Source organism: Microtus oregoni, unplaced genomic scaffold (assembly GCF_018167655.1).
Source record: "Microtus oregoni isolate MIOR12 unplaced genomic scaffold, Mior012 000060F_ref0000265, whole genome shotgun sequence".
NCBI classification, from domain to species: Eukaryota; Metazoa; Chordata; class Mammalia; order Rodentia; family Cricetidae; genus Microtus; species Microtus oregoni.
Genome location: NW_024543870.1, coordinates 755607 through 775089, shown reverse-complemented (window position 1 = coordinate 775089; position 19483 = coordinate 755607). Strand labels below are relative to the sequence as shown.

The following is a 19483-nucleotide window of genomic DNA, read 5'->3' as shown; positions in this document are numbered from 1 at the left end:
TCTGCTCTGAGCCTCCTGATGTGGGTGCTGGGAACTAACTGCAGTTCAGGAACAGTAAATGTTCTTAGCCCCTGAGCCATCTTTTCAGCAGCATGAATTTACTATTTTTAAATGAATTTTCAGTTCTATTTTATGTAATAAATACTATCATATATGACTCATTTACTCAAAGATTTTTTTGGAGTCCCCATAATATTTTAAGAGTGAAATCGAGATGCGTGAGAGACGGCTCTCTGGGCAGGGGTATTGAGGACCGGGCTTGGGATCCTGGCACACGCACACAAAGTTGGCGGTGGCCGTGTTTGTCTACAGCCCCGGTACTGTCTCTGCTGGCCAGAGACAGGAGGGTGACTGGGACTTGCTGCCCACGGCTTAGCTCCAGTTTCAAGGGAAAGGAAAGAGTATGATAGGGTCACTCAACATCCTCCTTCTGTTTCTGTCCACATGTGTGCACTTGTGCCCGCACACACCCATGTATACAATCCCACCATGCTCGCTCACACACAAACAGTGAACCAAACAGTCGAGAAGCTCTAGTCTACCACACAGTGGAAGAAAGTTATAGCGGGATGCCATTTCTCTTGCAAAATTATTCAGGATAGGTATTGGTTTTGGATTTAGGAAATTTCAATTCTTTTTTTTTTTAGGAAATTTACTGACTTTGCTTTGTTTTCTTTCTTGGAGCACTTAAAGAAGCCTATCTCCGACACACTAATACTCACGGGCTTAAAATCCCGCTAATCCTTTGGATAACACATCAAATAGCATTTCCTCAGGGAACCCCTGCATTATACACCCAGATCGGAGGATCAGATTTCACTGCAAATGCTCTATTAGCCATGGCTTCTCTGTCCTATGGCTTACCACACACAATGCGGATGGTTATCAGTGTTCTTACGTCTAGCATTGTAACATGGATGCTTCTGAGGCTGCTACTGGAGAATGCCACCCATCTGGGGACATTGTCCACATGACTGCAGCCCAGCACCTAGGGAAGGAGCAGCCTCTCTTGCACCAGGAGAGGTTTCAGGAATGTGATTGTAAGCGCTGTGCCCAGGGTATGAGAGCAGGGTTCCCTGTGTCACAAGTGCCACTCTCCCTGCCTGCCTACCTGCTTTCTTTCCCTGCTGCCTCGCTTCCTTCCTTCCCCATATGTTTCCCGAGCAATTGCTATTGGACAAGATGGAGACAGAAATACAGCCAACAGTTTGCCTTTTCAACCCTCCAGCGGCGAGGTACATGAACTCAGTGATCTCAGAGCCCGGTGGCACTGACTGGTGGGTGGGTGTTGCTCCCTTGCAGGTGAGCTAGGTCAGCAGTTACCTAGACGGCTAATGGGAGCTGGGGGAGAGGCAGGAGGAAGGTGCAACCGAAACAGGGTGGCTATGAAAAGGAGACCGCATTGCAGAGGTTCTGGAAGAGCGAAATGTGCCTTCGTGGGGGGGACCAAAAGCCCGAGGCTCGGGGCATGCTCAAGATAACGGGGTCTTCTGAAGGGCGAGCGTTTCCATCTTTGTCTGAAAAGCAATGGAGCCCACATACGGAGTTTGAGGGGGAGTGATATGATTACATGTGCACTGACCTGTCACCATAGGAAACAATGTCTCACCGGGGTTTTGTTATTTTAGACCAGGAAAAAAAAAGCCCTCAGCTCTGGATTAGAGCTCGCTGCATTAATTTTGTATTGCCAAGAAAAATTCATGAAAGCGACTGGTATTAGGCACTTATTTCAAAGGAATGAAAATAAGTAAGGTCATTGTAAAATATCAATCAAACAGAAAGCCCAGGGTAATGTGTGCTGACTGACAGCAGTCAAGATCCAGAGGCTCGCCATGTGCACGCAGTACTGACTTAGGACCAGCAGGTGGCGTAGGGCATTGCGTTACCGCCAGAGATAGCAGGAGCAGGGATGAAGTTACTTCAGATCTCTGCTGAGTCAGGGGAGGAACGGCGTCCAGCTCCCAAACAGGCTATTTATATTCCCTGCGTCATTCGGTCTAGTCCAACTGTTTCATCTTGGATTTACTTTTTCCACTTACACAATACAAATCTCTCTTTACTGATTTGTTTAGCTAGGATTTATAACATCTAACGTGTTTTTTACAGGTTCCCCATTCCCTGCACTAGCAAATACAGTGCATGGTAAGGCTATCAGGATACATACCTATTTCTTATTTATTTATTTATTTATTTATTAAAGATTTCTGTCTCTTCCCCGCCACCGCCTCCCATTTCCCTCCCCCTCCCCCAACCAAGTCCCCCTCCCTCATCAGCCCAAAGAGCAATCAGGGTTCCCTGTCCTGTGGGAAGTCCAAGGACCACCCACCTCCATCCAGGTCTAGTAAGGTGAGCATCCAAACTGCCTAGGCTCCCACAAAGCCAGCACGTGCAGTAGGATCAAAAACCCATTGCCATTGTTCTTGAGATCTCAGTAGTCCTCATTGTCCGCTATGTTCAGCAAGTCCGGTTTCATCCCAGGCTTTTTCAGACCCAGGCCAGCTGGCCTTGGTGAGTTCCCGATAGAACATCCCCATTGTCTCAGTGTGTGGGTGCACCCCTCGCGGTCCTGAGTTCCTTGCTCGTGCTCTCTTTTATTTTTTTATTTCTTTTTCTGGGCAGAGGCTAAAGCTTCCTAACACAGAACGTATACAGAGAAGGTTCTGGAAATGCCCTTTGCTTCAGAGTATGTGATTCGACACTCTTCCCAAACACTTAGATGCATGCTATTTAAGAAAACAAACACAGAGAAACTCTTGCTTCCTTATGCATGAAAGGTAAATCTTAGCCTGCGCCCAGCCCCAGTAGTGCTTAGAAATCAGGACTGTCCATCAGCTCTCCAGTCTTATCACTGAAGCCGTGGGCGGGGACTCGCGCTGCACCGGAGCTACTCACCTCCATTCGGCCTTGTTGTGCAGGAACGAGTTACACTGGTCGGGAAGGTTCGTATCGTTGGACATAGACTCCAGGATCGAAATGATTTGCTTGAACGATGGCCGTTTCTGAAGAAGAGAAAAAGGAACCACCGTGAGACTTAAAGGAAATGGGAGGAGGGAGCGGAGCCACAACCAAGGAAACCAAGGCCGGGCTCCCTCTTAGCGTTTATAGCCATCAGATCACACAGGTGTAGGGAGCCGAATTCTTCATCTGCGGTGAATTATCCAAAGGATAGATATTATTTTAACCACAGGGCATCAGGGTAATGAGTACTCTTTTGTAGGTAAGAAGAGAGGGACCAAGTCCTTCTTTGAGAAATGACCAAGAACTCTAATCAAAAAAAAAAAAAATCTTAAGTCACCAGAGACCTACCTATGTGGGAGAGATAGTAAAATCTTAACTGGATTATTTATTTTGAATGTTCTGCTATTTACTACGCAAATGTTTCCATCTTTTGCCTGTTTTTTTTTTTTTTTTTTTGTGAAATGTGTGTGGGCAGGCAGTATCTGCTTACTGACCTAATGGAACTAATAAAATTTCCCAAATCAATTGGTCTGAAAAAAAAAAAAACTTAACGCCATAATAACATCATGGTTCTGAGGGTTTATCCCACACTGAAGCCTGCTTTAGTCCAGGACGTTACCAGGCTGTAGACAGAACTGGAAAAGCACGCTCCACCTGTCTCTAACAAGCACTGTCTACGCTCACCTCTCTCCGCTCCAGCCAAGGCTGAGACAAAAGGTTAAAACAAAAATGGAGAAAGATAATAAAAGGATGATGCACATCCTCTCCTCATCGTGCCTCATAATTACACCATTTCAGAGCAAATTACAGCTACAGCAATTAAAACACGCATTTTAATTTAGGAGCACAAAAACAGGAAGGAACAGTGTTGAGGTGGCTTGCTCTCAGGACCTGGGTGCCTCTGACATTATTAAGAAAAGCACTTTCCCATAACTCAGGAATACAAAGCTAGGATATTTACTGACTTCTGCCTTGTTTGTTTTAGGGGAAGGCGCACAGGTGTGTGCATCCACAATGCTGCGTGTGTGTGTGTGTGTGTGTGTGTGTGTGAAGAAATCATGCATAGTCAAATGTTACCGACGAACAAAGGAACGTGCTTTAAATAGGACGCAGGAAAAGGAGCCAATGTTCTTAAACTCTGTTCCTATCTTCATGTCTTCCACCATGTGTCAGGTTTTAAATGGAAAAAGAAAGAAGTGTAACTGCTTAAGAACTGATTATAAACACAGGCGACATAGGATTTTCATTTTGCAAGAAAAAAGTAGCAAGGGAAGCTAATGGTTCCTGTCTTTAAAGAAATAAACAGAACAGCATCACCAATCCTGGTCTCATGGATCCCGGGCTAGCCTCCAACTCTGAGTCTGAGGATGACTCTGAACTCCTGATCTTTCTTCTACCTCCCAAATGCTGGGCTCTGTAACACACCTAGCTCATATAGTGCAGGGGGCTGAAACCAGGGCCTCGTGCATATGAGGCAAGCATTCTACCAACTGGGCTACATCCCCAGTCCACCTAATGAACCTTTAAAGACTTGTTTCCCCCTACATGTAAGTATTTTTGAGATAAAATTAAACTCCTTCATATTCAGATCTCAAGCATCCCCTTAAAAAAGTCATTACTGGGATAAGGATTAACCTCCACCCACAGCCAGCTGCAGTGGGACATTCCCGTAGTCCTAGCTATTTGGGAGGCTGAGGCTGGAGGATTACTGGAGCCCAGGAGTTCAGCAATGTACAGTTCTTCAGTGATGGTTTAAATGTGCTGGGGACCTGTGGCTCCTCCTCTGAAGGGCTTAGCTGCCTTTGGAATGTCGTTACAGATGGCTTATTTTAAAAAGAAGCTACAACGAGGACCACTTATCCCACTAAAGGAATGTCTTCACTTCTTACATCTCTATTGGCTATTTCCATTTCATACATAGGGCATCTAGTTCAGAAAGGCATATGTTATCCAGCGTGACACAGGAGCTGGTCACAGAACCTGGACTGTGCTCTTAAACTTCCAATCTTTAATCTCATAGAGTATGATAACAACTCCTCCCTGCTTATCAGCTCCAGGGATGTCATTTAAAGACAAATCAATACTCATCTTTCTTTTCTTATTTTCATTCATACACACACACATACAATTTAATTTTTGAGGTAGGTTTTGAATATCCCAGGCCAGTCTTGGACTTACTATGTAGACTTCTAATCCTCTGCCTCTGCTTCCCCAGAGCTGGGATTGTAGGCATGACCAACCACACTTGGTTTATGCAGGGCTGGGGTTTGAACCTAGGGTTCAAACCTTTGTGCATATTAGATAAGCACTCCACCAAACTGAGTTACATTTCCAACTCCAAGAAACAATTTTGAGCATACGATATAGGCGACCAGAATGCTCTGTCATTTACACAATGCCACGTTTTTCCTACATCTCTCTTATTCACTGCAGAAGAACACCAGCCCCGCAGGGAAACTGCATAGTGTAATCTGTGTTAACACTCTGAAGTCTAAAGACTGAAAATGGGAATAAACTACTTTAACCAACCCCTGCTCTCCATTTACCATAGGACGGCACCAACTTTGAGCATGAAAATAAACCTCTCAGAAAATTTACGGTGGTCTGGCTTCTGCATCTACTTTCTATTGCTGCAAAGTGCCACAGGAACTCGTGTGTGTATGTGTGTGTGTGTGTGGTGTTCCTACATGTACACACACACACACACACACACACACACTCCCTCAATCCATTTAGCAAGAAAGGCTAGGACTATACAAGCTAGGGTAGCAATCCAGACTGATTCTGGGTCTGGAAAAGGGTTAGCAGGTGTCAGGGAAGACTCAGTGGAATGCCACCCGAGAATGAGCGTGCTCAGGGCATGATGCATGTAAGATGTGTGTGCCGATTAGCACGTGAGGACTGAAGTGTGAGCTGCAACTGCTGTCCAATCAAATCAAATGCAATGGCCTGCAGTACTTCTTATCAGAATAAGATGTCAAAAACTTAGGAAACAAAAAAATTAGTTTCAGACTTCTTTTATACTTCATGTGATTGGAACATAGGATTCTTCTGGTCCTAAAAAGGGCTCTACTTCCTACATGTTAAAGACATGCCAGTTTCATAGGCTCTGCTTTGGGCTTAGATTCCTTGTGCCATATTAAAATGTAAGTGCACATTCTCAGGATTTTAACTAATACAGTATGAGGTTTTTGACTGAGAAACTAAATCATACTAAAATGATTCCAATCTAGCAATCTGGCTGCATTAATCTAACTCAATGCAAATAATCTGAGGTGAAATTTTTAATTAAGCACAGGTAAGATTTCAACGCTATTGAAATCACTGTATATATTTTAACAGACACAAAAGTTAAACAGCACAGGTTTGAAAATAAACGTGTAAACATCTGCTTACAGCTTAACCTAAGTAGCTGTAAAATGTACATTTCTTCTGTTTTTGTTTTTGTTTATTTTTTTTGGTTTTTCAAGACAGGGTTTCTCTGTAGCTTTGGAGCCTGTCCTGGAACTCCCTTTGTAGACCAGGCTGGCCTCAAACTCACAGAGATCTGCCTGCCTCTGCCTCCCGAGTGCTGGGATTAGAGGCGTGCGCCACTACCGCCCGGCCATTTCTTCTAATGCTTAATGCAACACCACATTCTGAAAAAAATCACACACTGGAAATAAGAGGGTCTATTCAAGGGTAGGACAGAACACTCAACTTCTTTGCCAGTGTACTAATAAAAATAGTAACAACGCAAACATTGCATTCTTTAAGAAAAAAATAATACTAAGGTATAAAGGACTCCACTTGCAAAGAGGCTGCAGAAAGTCTGAAGAGCTGCACTGGAAGCCGGAAGCTGCAGGACACTGGGGCCAAGGCAGGCTGTGCATGGCTGCGGAGCCCAGCAACTGAATCTTCCCAGGATGGAAGCAAGGCACAAGGTGGGAGGCTTCCCCACCACGGCGGGCTGCTGCAGCACCACTGTGTTTTGTCTCTTTGGAGACAGTGTGCCGGAAATACTCTGCATACATCAACATGAAGTCTGCCCACACGGCCAGTTTGTCTCTAAGCCATTTCCACCAAAGAAGCACATTGCCCTGGAACAGACTTCAGTCATCAGTGTTTGTTCCTAGGGCTCTCGGGGGGAATGGGTATAAATTGAGGAAGAATTCCATGCTTTTTAGGTTCCTTTGCTATTTTTTTAGGCCTCTATTTCTGAATCAGTTGCAATATCTCTAGTTCCATGAAAAAAAACTAAATAAATTTGAACTGTGAATTTTGCTTCTCTCTTGAATTTGATCTCTCGATTGTTTTAATATTTAATCTGTGAGACTCATTTTAAAATTACAAATTTTAAAATGACTTTTATTATGAAAATCTAAGCACGCAAAAAGCAATGTCTCTATATTCTATGACTGGGATCAAAACTCATCACTTCCAGTCATATTTAACAGTATTGCTGTCCACAAACCTTCACTTGCTTTTGAAGCAAAGCCAGGACCAGCTATCATTTTATCCATGACTATCTCCATATGCATCCAAGAGTATCTTCTTAAAGCTGATCTTTGTGGGGAAAAGACATTAGCTACCGATGCTTACAAGTGACAACCGCATGAAGGCCTAGTATTGGAATTTTTTCAGTCTTATTGTGACGGCCCTGGGAGGATACACTAAGATTCTTCTAATGAAGTATAGCATCTGCCTTCTTCTCTGTTGGACAGAAAGGTAGCAGAGTCGACGCTAAGAGCCATGGCAGACTGTCTGGGTTCACATCCAGCCCCACCAGGGCCCCAGGCCATGGGGCCTTGACTCATCTTTAATCTGTGTGTGCCTGGGCTCTCCATCTGTGAGCCGAGGGTGAGCTCAGCTCCTCTATCCAAGAGTTAGTAGAAAGTGCTCGAAACACAGCCTCACATAGAGTACTGTGTTAGCTGTTCTTACGAGGCACAATGGTGGTGATTAAAAGCAAAAGAACAAAATTGTCTTTTGAGTCAAGAATGCCAAGGAGTTCTGTTAAAGGAAGGAAGAGTTGATGATAATCACTTGATCCAGAAGTCGAGCTGTAGAGGTGTCATCATGGGGCTTCTGGGGCTGCAGGCTCGGCAGTTCCCTGCCGCTGTGTAAGGCTTTTGGCTACGCCAAGTTTTCAAAACCCCAAAGTGAACAGGTAAAACTTCAGAAGTTTGAACAATAACACAAGTACCTTGGCATCGGCTTCCCAACACTGATGTAACAGCTCAGCAAAGCTCCTAGGGCAGCTGCTCGGAATGGTTAATCTCTACAAAGAGAAGGCAAACAGAAGAAGAAACAAGGCTTTACTCTTCGGGACAAGGAAGTGCCCTTTGCAGAATCATCAAAGAACTAATTTAGAAACCCAAACAAGACACGGGATCTAAAGCATCCCTGGATTCATAGATGACAGGAGGATTGACGCACAGATTTGTCCTGTCCAATCTCCGAAGGACCCCACTTGCACACATGGAAATCATGGACGATGGATGGAAAGGTCAGGTTCGTCATTAGGAAGAAACTACAGCCGGAGAGGGGCAAGCTGGAACATAATGCTACATCATCTAACACCACCAATTTATTGCTCTGTTTTTATAGGCGACTTGTGATTCCAGCTTACCAGCCCGGTAACTAGGAAACAAGTTGAGTTTTGGCAATAGGTGTGGAGCTCTGAAAACATCTTTGGCACAGAAGATCACTCCGCATTTGGGAAATGGTAATTCTGAGTGTGTCATTCAGAATACACGATTCATCATGGCTCTACCTTCGCGAGGATCAATTCTACTCTCACATCCCACCGTTCTGGTTCTCATAGACCATGGCACGTCCCTATTCCCAGAAGAATTTTTGTTTTCAAAGGCTTGAGGGGCCAATAACTCAGTGACAGCGACAGAAGGGCCTGGCATGGATGAGGCACTGAGTTTGATCCTCCACGCTATGAAAATAAATGATGACCAGACATCCTTCAATATACCATAAAAGCACCATATAATCAAGGACTCTCTTACAAGCCATCAAATTGCAAATGTTCCACGTGGGTCTACATTAGCCTAGTAAACAAAACCAAGTTTATATAATTTTCTGGACCTGGCCTCAAACTGAGTTACAAATAAACAGAAATATTTTTGAGCAGTTTCCAGATGCACCAGACTTCCCAAGAGTGCAACACCCACACACGAGAAATCAAAGGGCAGTGATCTTTGCATTATTCATAACCTAACTACGATTTTAAGGACTGTCACTAGCAACCGTGCAGGTCTCGGAACTAAGTCATTAGCACCGCTTACTCTATCAGGCGGTCACTTATGGCCATTTCTGCACAAGGCTCAGCACCTTAAATGGCCCCATCATCTTGTCTAGCAAGATCTTGCCTGAGCATGTGTGTACTGCAGGATTTCCATTTATTCTTCGCATTACAGGGTTCCACTGACTTGAAGCATGGTGCCCATGGGCGAGCTGAGGCTTTCTGGCTTTCTTTTCAGCAGAGCAAGTTTATAACTATAGTTGTTAGGAAGAGAGCCCTGGGGTTGGAGATGCATCAGTGGCAGAGCAACGGGCGTGCAGGAAGTCCTGGACCGCATCTCCAGTACAGTGTGTGTGTGTGTGTGCGCGTGTGTGTGTGTGTGTGTGTGTGTGTGTGTGTGTGTGTAAAAAGACATACTACAGTGGCACGCATTTACCTGCATGCACTCTTTATAAACAGAGTGGGTTTCAGATGGACACACTTCAGCACAGCCTAACCTCAGTGGTTAACAAGGAAGCCACTGTCAACAGGCTTGGGTGTCCTTTGCTCCTCTTTTCTTACTGAGAAGCCTTTTTAGACACGACATTTCAAACATCACACGCAGAAAAAGTAATGTTTGATCTCTAACACTATCAAGTATTAGCTAATCACAGACTCAGACACATTGATGTGAGGGATTTTTTTTGGGTGTCTAAAAAAGTACTTCCAAATAGAATCTGAAGTATTTATGTCCTGATCACACAACTTTAATGCGATCCTAATGATTCCAAACATCTCGAAATGGCCAGATACTATATGGAGCATTACTTACGGTTTAGATGTTTTGGAATAAAGGCTTCATGTTTATAAGAAGAGTACCTACTAATTTAGAGTAATCAAATTAGGTGGGGGCATTTTTTAAAAAAATATTTCTTGTATCATTTTACACATGAGATGTGAAAACAACTACGTTTTTATTTTTCTGAAGTTCAAGAGTAGTAAATGAAAATTTAAGTTTAAAAAATTTGTAGATAAACATATTTTAATTAATTAATTAATTGTGTGTGGGTGTGAATGTGGGGGAGCATGTGTGCATGTACAAACACACAGCTGTGCTGTGGTGTGCACGGGGAGGTGAGGAGACAGTTTGAGAAAGTAGTCTCTCTTCTACCATGTGGGTCCCAGGAACTGAACTTAGGTTGTTAGGTGTGGTAGCAAATATCTTTACTTGCTGGTCCCAATGAAATTTTTAGTTTTATTAAGATTTTTTTACACTAATTAATTTGCTATTTACAACAAAACACATTTTATGCAAGAATCCAAGTGTTTATAAATGTAGAAATTATACCCTAAAATTTTCTGAAGGCCCACTGCTTTTCATGGAAACCCTATATTAAAAACCGTGTCTTAGCAATGCTCTCATAAGCTCACGCCTTCTGTAAGGTTCACTGCTTACTTTGTAAGGCGTAACAAGGGTTTATGAGTCTATTCCTAATAGAAGTTAACGTCAGGGAAAATGATGAGTCAAAAGCCTTATCCATAAGAGTCAGAGGCAAAGATCCTCAGATACGATGTTAGCGTGATTGTCATACAGATCTGTGTGGAGGAAGAGATGACTGCCACCTGGGTAAGAGTCAGTCCCCATCCTCACTGCCCAGCTCGGTGCCACTGCAGCCATATAAGGGATTAGCAGTGGGGAAGCTGGGAACACTGGATTCTCTGTAATATTTTTACAGACTTTTAGGAGTCCATAATTATTTCAAAATAAAAAGCTCTTTAAAAAAGCAGCCCTACTAATTGGCTGTAGATGTTACACAATGACTAGACAGTCCACACTATCAATTCCTCCTTGGCAGTTTAAACGCCATTCTTATTTAAATGAAGACGTGAAAATATGGGAACCTTCCTCCAACCCAATAACTGAAAGTATTCAACAGTAAAGATAAAAAAATTATTGGAGGCTGAAGAGGTTTTATGAGTTACGCTTCTTGAGGTCTCGGGTTTGTTCTTACGTGAACTCAATCTCTGGGAATTGCCTTAACACTGTGTGAGCGGAATTTGTTTGGATAGTCAGTGCCTCTAAGGTGGTGGGATGAAGAAACCTTCTGGAACGGCAACACTGGAAATCCCATCTAGGCTTAATTTCCACATTGTTTTTTCTTTGACAAGTAAGTGCTGTGCAGATAATTATCCTTAATTCAACCGGTTTTTCTTCAATTCATTGGCAAGCTGAGAGAACTTTTGTCACCGTGTGGGTTCTCTCAACTTCCTACTTCAGTTAATGAACAGATCAGGAAGTCTTGGAGTCTCCCTCATCGCAGCACACCACGGTATGACCCATGGGATCAGTAGGGGGCAGAAGGCAGTGGCTTCCTGCATGTGATGCTATAGAGTTCTGAGGGGTGTTAGTGGGGGCATCCCAACTCTCAGGCAGGACGGAAGCTGCCATTCCCTTCCCCTTTAAATACCCAATGCTTTGGAAATGCTTTGGACTGGACCTATTCTGCTTTTCTCTAGATTGAAAAAAATTATTGTGAAATACTAATTATTCTGTCAACTTTGGAGGATCTGGATGACTCTCTAAACTCCTCTCCTAATCTATCTTGTGTGGTGTAGAAATTGCTTCGAGGTCAGCTGAAGGCCAATGCTCTCTTCATTTGGATTCATCAACCTGAACGAAATACTCAACCATCTCTCTGGCAAAAGATACTGAACAGTGGATCTCGCGCCCCAAACCATTAGTTATCTTAACCGAACAGCACGTGGAAATAATGATTATCTAATTAAAACCTAACAGCTCTTGTGAAGCAATGAAGGAGGCCTGGCCTTATGTGGAAGTCCTTCCATCCCCTAGCCTGGCAGTCCTCTCCCACCAAATTCAGCCACCGCAATGTGCCGCCCTTTTCCAATGAGTCGGGAGGACAAATGAGCCAAATAGCTTGGGATCTGGGAGACAGAATCTTGGTTTCTTCTGGTCAACAGCGGCTTTCTGATTAACCTAGCATACTCCGTAGTCACTCAGGGTACAGATCAATCCAGTTCTGCTAACACGCTAAAAGGGGGCTATCTTTAAATATTCTTCTGGAGAATATTTTTTCCTTTGAGGTCTCTCTCAGCCTTTGTATACAGCTATGGAAATGAAGAAGTTCTGGGAAATCAGTTACTTTGCCTGGCAAGCACCAGCGTGCACGGCCGCAACACCATCTAAGTTCTCCTCACGCCGTGAGATGGGATGCTGCGTCCTTATGCTGTGCGATTTCCATGGCTGTGCGTTTCAGCGACAATTTGAAACCTTTCAAAATGTAGTTGCTCTCTTTGATATGGATGTGGCGTGTCCTCTGATGTAGGCTCATAGGTCCAACTAGCTGAAAGCCTCAATTTGTGGGAAGAAGAAAAGCGAGGCCGGGGACACAGCACAAACGGTGTTTACGCCACTGAAGTCCCTTTGAAATGGAACGACTCTGCATGAAGAAGCCAGCACTTGTACCACTGCCTCGCCAATTCCAGTGAGGAGCTCATCTTCAATGTAGTGCTCAACGTAGGTGGCAAAACTGTAATTTTTCCCCTTTTTGAAACTATTTTTTCTTCTTTTATTTTTGAAATTCTCATCTAAGCGACAGTTTCTTGTACTATAGTGACTCCTGCTGGGAGAGGTAAGTTGAAGTAGCTGAAGGTCTCTTACAGATATATCAACTCCCGGCCAGTAAAAAAGATGTCCTAAACGCAGGAGATGCAGTTAAACTGTTCCCCTACCTTGGACGCAATGGCTTCTTTCATCACTAAGAACAAACCCCCCGGTTTTACAATTGAGACTGAGAAACTAGTACAGTACTTGTACAATTTTTGATCTACAGCATCACGACGTGAAGCTGCAACAATTAGATGTAAAGGGGCCATTCATGAGGAATAACATCACTTTGACCCTTTGTGTTAGCTCCTACTGCTAATCTTTCCATAAGCGTGAACTTACTTTCAATTTGAAGAAGATGAAAAAGTCTTTTGCAAAACCCCAATACTGTTTTCTGATCTATGCACCTGAATGGAGAAACGGAGTCTTACCTCGTTTTTTTCCACTACAAGCCAAGCTACTTGCAATCCTTCCAAACCTTTAAAGGGGACCTCCCTTGTTAGCATCTCCCAGAGAACCTAGAACAAAAAGGAAATGGAATTTTTATTCTGGTACTTTATATTGGTATATTACTGAAAAATGTAGCTAGCATTTAATTGTATCCAATTACTAGACGTAGCCAACCATCTGTAGAAACTTAGACTATGTATGTATATATTCATACATAGGACTTTTACCATATGTTATATACTTTCATGTTCTTCGTATGTAAAGAAAAAAACTTGTCTTAGGAATTGGAATGTCTACACTTAAAATTTTATATTAGTGATTAAACTTGATCTTTACACTCTGTGGAATTTTCACATATTCCCAATTTTGTATTTTGTTAGAGAACAATCTTTCTGCCTTGAGCCTCAGATACATTTTTTATTAGATAGTAACCAAAAATTCAACACAGTTTTAAAGGTTCAACAATGGCCACATTAAAAAAATCAAAGTCCCCAGTTCAAATCCCTAGCAAACTCCTCTGCCCCATACCAGAAGATAGTTTTAAATTATAACATTTGGACTTTGTGATTTGGACAAATTTCCCTCAGAATGAGTCAGTCTGAAGGATCCATTCCTGTATACACATATTATAGCATATTCTCAAGTACGGTGCACATTTAGTACACATACATGCTGACTGTGTGCTGACTGTGTGCAGGAGTGAATATGGGCCCCCAACTGTGTGTAAAGCTCAAGGTGAGTGTGGACATGACCATCAACCCGGATGCTAAGAAGAGCCAACTGGTGCTAGCATGGAGATCTGGGCTTCTCTCTAAATACTGAATAATGGGGATTTGAACACCCAACTGCCATCTCTTCTTATTCAAACAGACATCCAATTTCTTTTTTTTTTTTGGAGACAGAGTCTGGCTATGTAGCTCAGGCTAGCCTTGAATTCATGATCCTCCTGCCTCAGCCTCCGAAGGGCTAGAAGTACAGGCATGTGTCACCATGCCAGGCTGACACCAAACATTTAGTCTACTAGTACTGGGCAAAGCACAGAATCAATTCTAATTTTGCTGATAATCATGATGTGACAACCACTATGATTTACTGAGTGCCTAATATGCTCCAAATCCCATCACATGTTTCACCTTGATCACAGTCAAGCCTCAGATACCATCCTTGATTTACAGGTGAGGAAATGGGTGTCTAGGAAAGTCAGATGAACTTGCCTACAGACACCCAGCCACCAAATGGGACAGCAGGGACACACACTGTTTTCTTACTTGGAGGCTGTGCTCTCATTCCATGTAATTCTAGGGCTGGGGAAAGCCCGGTGGTCGACAGAACACACCAGGCTCTGATGTAGGCATGGGACAAGGCAAACTCAGGGCGACAACTCTGCAAGGTAGGCTTTGCTCTCCCTGGCTGCAACTCCAAAGTCTGTTTCTACACAGGAGTCTAGATTGACGGCACGGCTCACTTTGAGTAAGTCCTGTAAGCCTTTAACTGTATAGCCATTATATCCCCAGCCAGCCTGCTGCCGTCTTGTTCAAGCTATAACATGTCAAATGAATGCTGGCTAATACGAAGATAATTAGCAGGAAAATCAGGGAAATTGGCAGATGCTCCTCAAGAGTGAGGGGGAAAAAAGTCCCTGAAGTCTCTTTGGGCTTTTAATCAAGAGCGTAAGGTACTTCTTCAGAAAAACTACTGCGTAATTCCATTTGAGTCGCTCAAGCGATTAGGAAAAGGTAAGGGGCTACCCTGGAAGTCTAGTGCTGGCTGGGAGGGAGGGTGAGAGTCAGCACAGGGAGTCCCGTGCTCCGCCTCCGCAGGGGAGAGGGCAGAGCTAGGCTGAGCGGGAAGTGAAGTCCCTCACTTTGCTGTGATGGCCACACTCTGTTGGTACTGGGGACAGAGGGGGAAAGGAGGTGACGAGTGGGAAAATTGATCGATTGGGCATTGGCTGAGGGGAGGGAAACAAGGAGGCAGCGTCAAAGAAACCAAAGGCTCCAGGCCCCCCCCAAAAACACTCAGGTGAACCTTTCAGGCCTCCCCCTTTCATAGTCTGGGGGAGGGCAAGCACAACTCATGCACAAATATGTGCCCACGTGTGGAATCTGCCTGCATTCTACAGAGCAAAATGCACCCCCCAGAGTCTGATGCAATAACATCAGAAGGCCACCTTTTCTTCGTTTTTTTTTTTTTTCCAGACCAAAATACTTGCCTGGACAATAACAAAAGTCGAATAAATTAGGAGTTATAACCCTGAAACAACTGGACGGTGTCACTCTGCCTGTGTCTCTGAATAGATGCAACAGCCAAGGGAGGTGCTTGAGGGATTTAAAACTGGGGAGACTGAGGTGCTAACCGCCAGAAGCCTCCAGTTCTGGAACCTTCACGAGGCCTTCTATTTGGTTCCAGTATCAACGCCTCCCATGAACTCCCTTTATTAATTCCCCAGATTTGGGAATGCACCCAAATGAAAGCAGAATGAGCTAGGGTGGCTTTTTTCTGCATTCAATAAAAATGACATTTGGCAAAAAAAAAAAAAAAAAAAAAAAAAAGTAAGTTTGTTGAGGAAGTCACTTGGAGGTCTAAAAATACATGAAGCCGATGCCTTAAAATACCAGTTCCAAGGACGCAGGCCAAACACGGCTGTGAGCTTTCACCTCCAGAATATTTTCCAACTCATTGTATACTAAGACGTCCTCTCAGCTAAACTGCACTCACAAGGAGAATTTCTATTTTCAGTTTACAGAGCAGAAACTTGGATGAGACTGTATATTTCTGCCTTTTCTCTCACAAACAATAGGAAGCCATTACCTGAGCCCGGCTGGTTCTGGAACAGGGCTCCAGACAAGTCTCAGAGGCTGCCCCTTTAGCTAGTCCAGTCCAAAGCTGGCTTTGGCTGGAAGTTCCTGGGAAGGTAACCCTGGCCACTGGGGAGGGCGACGGGCCGTGGGGTCTCCCCAGGCTGTCCTTTCAGCCATCTGGGCTCTTTTTCTTAGCCGGTCATACTCTAAACCTACTCCCAATCTTTCAGGAGACACTCTCTTGGGGATGTACAAACATCTCCTCTCTTGTAAAATGAGGAAAGGACAATTGCCTGCCTAGCACTGCTTGGAAACAAGAAGTTTCTCGGAAGGCAGGGCAAGGCTAGTTAGTCTTGCCACGTGTTAAGAAGCAACACAAAATTACCAATCCGAGAAAGACGAAAAGCAAAAACCTATCTTGGCTTTTTGGGGTGAGTTTCAAAAACCAACTCTTCGATGGCTGTGCTCTTCATGAACTATGGGATATTTTATGTTAGAATGATGCTTTTCCTTTATATATATATAAGTATGTATATATTAGGTTGATGTAATTTTTAAACTTTGAGGATTGCAAGCTCCTATGCCCAAAATGGCCACAATTGGAACAACTACCCTTTCTCTCTGGTGTCCAACCCACTGGGAACTCATAATGGCTTTTCAGGTTTGTTTGTTTACAACAAAGGGTTCTGGAGAGCAAGCCTTGGCTTTTCCCTGTCACTGATGACGCTTATTTAGAATGAACAGAAAGAGAAGGGGCAGTGTTAGATGCAATCCCGAATGCTTATCATTCAATCAGCACAAGCGCACTTCCCTGGAGTTCTGCTGACAGAGTTCTCTGTGAGGCTCGCCGGCCTTCTCGGTCAAACCTCACTTAAAGAGAAACTAATGGCAGAAGATGATTTTCCCTTCACTTATTTTAGCATGGCACGCATGCGGAGGTCAGACGAGAACTCGTGAGAATCTGCTGTCTCTTAGGGATTAAACTCCTCAGACTTGCCAGCAAATACTTTGACCCACACAGTGACATTTCTCGGGGCCAGAAGCTGACTTTGTTGTTGTCTTGAGATTTATATTTACTTTTATTGTATGTTACATTTGCTTAAAGGTATGTCTGTATCTGACATGTGTGCAGTGCCTGCAGAGGCCAGAAGAGGGCATCGGATCCCCTGGGACTGGAGTTACAGAGAGTTGTCAACATCCGTGTGGGTACTGGAAAGTGAACTGAGGTCCTCGGAAGGAGCAGCCACCTCTCAGCCCCCTAGAAGCTGTTTTTAAAAAGACACGGAAACATTTCTGTTTCAGGAACTCAAGGGCAGGAAGGCTCTTGAATGAGTTTGGAATTAACATTGATAGAGCCAGGGGACTGGATAGCCAGGTTCTCCACCACACCTGGTGTGTGGTGTAGTGTAGTCCTGGCAGCGCGGGTATTTTAGGAAACGGTCTGTGAAGTTCCTGTTAAGTCCCTTCCTCAGCCAGCAGGACAGCCCATGTCTTTAATACCAGAGGTTAGGTAACAGGCAGATCTCTGTGAGTTCCAGGCCAGCCTAGCCTCCACAGGAAATTCCAGGTCAGCCAGAGCTACACAGTGAGCTTTTGACTTAAAAACAAAAGAGAACAAAACCATCCTTTCCCCCAAGAAAGCCGAAGCAAGGCAGGCAAAGGTAGGGGTGGTACACATACAGACATGCAGAGACCCTTCTCTCAAAAGTGGCACGTAGTCTCTGGAGTGAAAGGTTTTTACAACAGATGGAAAACCCACTGCACCAGAAAGATGGATTCAGACTGTGCTTAAGGAAGTGATCAGTGAGACCTGCCACAGGGATTTAAAGACGCGGGAGAGATCCTTAGCTGGGTATCAGAAGTCATGGCTCAGCAACTATGGTTTCCAAGGCAAAAGGCATCAGTTCCTGGCTACAGGTACCGAGAGGGCACAGTCTTAAGGAAAAGGAAGAATGGTGTTTCACACAAAGCCCAGGCATCTGGAAGCATTCGAAAGAAAGCGACACAGAGCTTATTTTCATAAATGCAATAATATTGAAACTAAACCTTCATTCTATACATAACTCATAGCTGTGAGTTTAGGTCAAAAATTTCTAATAGGGAAATTCCAAGGCTTGGGGAAAGTTGTCAAAGTAAATACAATACGTGGATTGTGGGAGTAGAAAATAAACCTCAAAACCCATCTGATGAACAAAACGGTGCAAGCTACTTTAAAGCCACGGCTGCCTAAATATGGTTTTCTCTTTTTATACACTCCTGCACATGCGAGGAAAGTCACATGATCAGCTGGACCATGGCCAAATGACCCACGTATGTCAGCCACTCTGCTGTCTTCCCGAATCCCCTTGCTGCATAGAGGGCTCTGCAGAGTACGGCCCTGCTGCAAAGCACAAAGTGGTTCTGCCTGTTAAGGAGCTGGGAAGCAGCCTCAGCTGCCAGGTGTAAGCAGTCCTCAAAGACAAAGCCATGGCTGCCTGGTCCCTTATAGAAAACACACTGGCTTCTGTTCAACAGCATGAAATGAGATACCGGTACTGTCAAACACGCTATGTAAAATGTAGTCAAACGTGCTATGTAATATGTATACCATCCAGCCCACAGACTAACTCAATAAGCGATCATTTTCCCTAAAGTAAAGGAACGTGACTTGGTAAAAGAAAACAATTTCACAAAAGGTTTAATTTTTTTCCTTCTGTAGGTTGGGGATTGAAGAATTGAACCTAGGGCATATTGCTAGGCAAGTGTACCAGTACCCAGCTAAGCCCTAGCACAAAAAGTCTTAAATTGCAACAAAGCTCCCATTTTCGGAATTTCTAGATGAGTGTGAGATAATAATTCCTGTTACAGAAGGCAGCTTCAGAAGCTGGTGCCCTCCGGAACAGTTATTCTGTTTCTTCAGAAGCTGGTGCCCTCTGGAACAGTTATTCTCTTTCTCCCCTTCTTTCATGGAGAAATACTTTTTCATTCTCAGTAGTAATGTGGTTTTTATTCTTAGAAACATTCAGAACTAAGGGGAATTAGCTACTTGAAGTGGTTACTATTGCCATCCTTTAACCTTCAAAACCCTAGATTTGCTGGGCCTGATGGTGCATGCCTTTAATCCCAGCATTTGAGAGGCAGAGGCAGGCAGATCTCTATGAATTCCAGGACAGCCAGGGTTGTTACACCAAAAAACCCTGCCTTGGAAAACAAAACAAAACAAAACCAAACCCCTAGACTTTAGGCAAAAATACATAATCTATTCTTGAAACTGTTTTCAATAGCCAACAAAAGTCACCTGTGCATAAGAGGTTCATGACTTAGGAAGCACTAGCCAGCTGGAAAGGCCCACATGGAAGGAAGCCAGCAGACTGATCAGAGAACGGGGTGTCCCTGAAAAGTGTCCTTCTCTGGTCATTACCTCCCACCTCAGGTAAAAGGGTGTGCAGAGGG

The 19483-nt window shown here is 43.9% G+C and overlaps 1 protein-coding gene across 3 annotated transcripts in view; it reads right to left on the bottom strand.

The window, feature by feature from the left end:
• The window catches only part of LOC121439270 (mitogen-activated protein kinase kinase kinase 20), a 155369-nt gene that overhangs the window by 50316 nt on the left and 85570 nt on the right, over nt 1–19483 (bottom strand). For all 3 annotated transcript variants that reach the window (XM_041639723.1, XM_041639721.1, XM_041639722.1), the window contains exons 8-10: nt 13232–13318; nt 8144–8218; nt 2893–2999 (exon numbers count right to left, since the gene is read on the bottom strand). In XM_041639723.1, the coding sequence (XP_041495657.1) occupies nt 2893–2999; nt 8144–8218; nt 13232–13318 (269 nt within the window). The remainder of the gene's footprint in view (nt 1–2892; nt 3000–8143; nt 8219–13231; nt 13319–19483) is intronic.